The sequence below is a fragment of the Mesitornis unicolor genome, unplaced genomic scaffold (genome assembly GCF_000695765.1).
Source record: "Mesitornis unicolor isolate BGI_N332 unplaced genomic scaffold, ASM69576v1 scaffold9921, whole genome shotgun sequence".
Taxonomy (NCBI): domain Eukaryota; kingdom Metazoa; phylum Chordata; class Aves; order Mesitornithiformes; family Mesitornithidae; genus Mesitornis; species Mesitornis unicolor.
The window spans coordinates 5369-8778 of record NW_010164448.1 but is presented as its reverse complement, the minus strand read 5'-3'; the positions used below and the strand labels follow the sequence as shown (position 1 = coordinate 8778).

The following is a 3410-nucleotide window of genomic DNA, read 5'->3' as shown; positions in this document are numbered from 1 at the left end:
CTGCTTTTCAGTATTAATGATCAGTATTATCCATGGAGTATTTGCTCACAGAGTTTACTTCAGCATTTTTTTAAAGCAATTTTCATTGGGAGCAATTATTATTAACTCCTTATTTTACTGAGTTAGGGCTTGGTCTCCACATCAGATGAAATGCTACTCTGTCTCAAATCTTAGAAATAAAATAAAATTAAATTAAAAGATAAGCAAGAATGTGAACAAGGCACAACCCCTCCCTTTTTCTTTAATTAAAATTATTCTCTTGTGTTTTCTTCAACTTAATTATCATTTACTTAAAGTTCCTGAGAACTATTGGGTTCTGCAGCACCAAATGACACCCCCATCTCCAAAAGGAGTGACAGTTCTCACACTAGATCTAGTGCTGTTACAACTACGGTTTAACAGCAACCAAAAAAACTATCAAAAACAAACCCCACAACAAACCGACCCATTCTCCCAATCTGTACCTAACCAATGTTCAGACATCTACCCACAGCAACTTCATTAATAAAGTATTAATCTTATCCAGACATGAGGATTTGAGAAACAACATCAGCCCTGCCAGGCCAGGGAGAAGTGGAGGCTTTAACAGCAACAGCTAAAGGAAGTTGTAGAGCAGGAGTGAGAGTTTCAGCACTGACACCTAGAACAGGGCAGAACAAGCATTTGGACCATTAAAATGGACCATTAAAGTAAGCTGTTCCATCTAAGGAGAAGTGATCTTGCTGTCACATGTCACCACTAAACCAAAAGGTGCTAAATCCTGCTGCTAGCAGCAGCAGATCCCCTCCCTGTAGCATCTTGTTGGCAGTAAAAAAGCCCCAGTTCTGTACTAGCTTTATGGTAACAGCATCAGGTCAACAGAGATGACAGACTCCACAGCACACGGCGATGATGGTCAGTACGTGATGAAGGACTTCCACATAGACTTTCTGAAATACATTTTTCACTCATTGCTGGAAATGTAAAATACGTATATAAACACTTTTAATAGGAAAAACCTAAAATTAAATAAGACACACACAGTACAATCATACAGTTTCATTCTCTTGATTCAGCGGAAGAGTCCTGACTTGAAGTGCATGGACAGTTGTTCCTCTGTATCAACTAACAGAGCTGGCTAGCTGATTACAAACATTTCAGTGTTTCGAAGTGCACACATCATTTCCACTTTTCAAAACAGCTTTACAACAGGTACTGTCGTACTGATGCTACGGTTAATCACAAGCATAAAGAAAAATCTTGAAGGAGTGATCTCTTGAAACCCTACCAGAGTAATTACTTCAGCATGCCTACATTGAGAAGCTATTGTACAATAAATTACAGCAGAATTTAGAGTGTAAGAGCTATTCTACAACAACTCTTAGATGCCATCAAGAGTATCTTGAGGTTTGATTTAATACAACTCACCAAAGGAAATCAAACTTTTTCCCCCATTTTTCCCCTGTAAGTAAACTTAGAAGAGCTAAATGCAATGTTCTCATTCAAAAGCAGAACAAGGTAATTCACTGACTGAGTAACTGCAAGTTACTCACATGCTGAAAATCATTCTTTTTCCCAGTGTAACTCAAACCACTGCAGATTCAGTATGCAACAACTCCAGGACATGGTAGGATTTCTTTTAATAAAGCTTTAAAAATTATCATAGTAAATGTCAAGAAATACTTACATTCACAAGCAGCTGCTATGAGACGGCAAGCCAAATATGGAGGATCACAAGAAGGGAAGAAAGGTTGAATTATGTAGTTAGCAAAGGTGATGGCAATAATTGCCTGACTAGTTGGCTCAACAATTAGGAGTGAGGTCCACAAACGAATAAAAGCAATGAAGCCCCCAAAAGACTCCAAGATATATGCGTAGCTGGCTCCTGACTTCTTAATAGTGGTACCAAGTTCAGCATAGCAGAGAGCTCCAAAGACTGAAAAAATCCCTCCAATTGCCCAAATTATTAGCGACAATCCATAAGATTTGCTGTAGATGAGAACTCCTTTGGGAGAGACAAAGATACCTGAACCAATCATGTTGCCTACTATCAGGCTTATCCCATTTATCAAAGATATTTCTTTCTTCAGTTGCATTGTGTTTTGGTTTCCATCCTTCATTTCCAAGTTGTCACTTGGATCTGTCCTGTCTGATTTATTGACGGGGCTGTAGTCAGCCACTGAACTATGCGACTTCGTATAATCCGTCCGTTCTCCCATGGTGGCAAGACTGATTTCTCCACGACTCCAAATCACAATCTAAAACAAAATACAGACAGTTTAAATCATTATAAAATCTTTTTATCCCAGGACTTTCTTACCAAATCTTCTTTCTACCTATCTATGATTTACAAACAAACTGAGAGATTCCCTTTTGTTGCTTTGTATGTTTTCTTACACAAAGGTAAGTTCATGCATAGTTAAAATAAACAGAAAAACTAACACATACAAAAGAGACAAATTCAAATATAATTTACGCTGAGAAAGGAACTTCTGCCTTTAGGAAAAAAAAAACCCAACCAACCAAAAACAACGAACCAAAACCATAGGAATGAGAGAAGTAAGGGATTCTAATATTGAAAAGGAAGAAAGAATAGATATAAGCAAAGTGAGGTGATATAGAAAAGCAAGCACTGGAAGAGCAAGCTGGAAGTTCTAAGCATAAACACGGACTTACTGAAATATCAAAAAGAATCAAATTACTGTACTTACGCATGTAAGTTATGAGTGATCTAGTAACAGGGTTGCACATGTTATTAATGGAGTGTGGGCTCTTGCTAAGGGCAATATGAAAAGATACTTACTCCAGAATTCCCTTGATTCAACTCTTGAATTTTAACTGATTTTTTAGTTCGCTCCCTCCCCAAAACCATTCCCAATTCCCACTGCCTCATTTCTTGGAGTTATCTAAGAGCGCAGGCTGTACATGAAAAAACCCACAGTTGTTTCAATCCAAACTCCTCCATTAGCAATGGCATTTAATGGTACCTAAGAACACAAAAACGAAATCTTTTTTTTCTCTGCTTCAGAACTGACCATTTGGAGAAGTGCCACCTTCTTATCAAGTCTTCAGAAATTCTCGCGTGCCTTCCAAAAGCACGTCACTGCTAATAACATTTATCAGCACAAAAATATACTGAAAATTAGCAGTAATTCTGAGTAAGGCCCATTTTATTGAAGCCCAAGAAATAATCTATTCAAGGAAGAGTCTTGTATGGAAACCAACTTAAATTGCAAACGTACCTTTGATCATCAGGTTATCAGCTGCATATAGCTTAGGCCCTACATAATTACCAGAATGCACTACCATTCATTTGCCCTGCCCCTCATTACACCCTCAGTGCATACTTCAGCCATTCACTATAGAACAGAAAAATGTAAAAGTCTAGGTCAATTAGAATAAAGCAGCTGATATACGGGGGGTTGGAGGGG

General features: G+C 38.0%; 1 protein-coding gene across 1 annotated transcript in view; it reads right to left on the bottom strand.

The window, feature by feature from the left end:
* LOC104548332 (Y+L amino acid transporter 2-like) overlaps positions 1–2231 on the bottom strand; it is a 23448-nt gene extending 21217 nt beyond the window's left edge. Inside the window, exon 1 of the mRNA XM_010194322.1 lies at positions 1667–2231. Coding sequence (XP_010192624.1) covers positions 1667–2198 — 532 coding nt within the window. The 5' untranslated portion in view covers positions 2199–2231. The remainder of the gene's footprint in view (positions 1–1666) is intronic.
* Positions 2232–3410: the final 1179 nt, after the last annotated feature.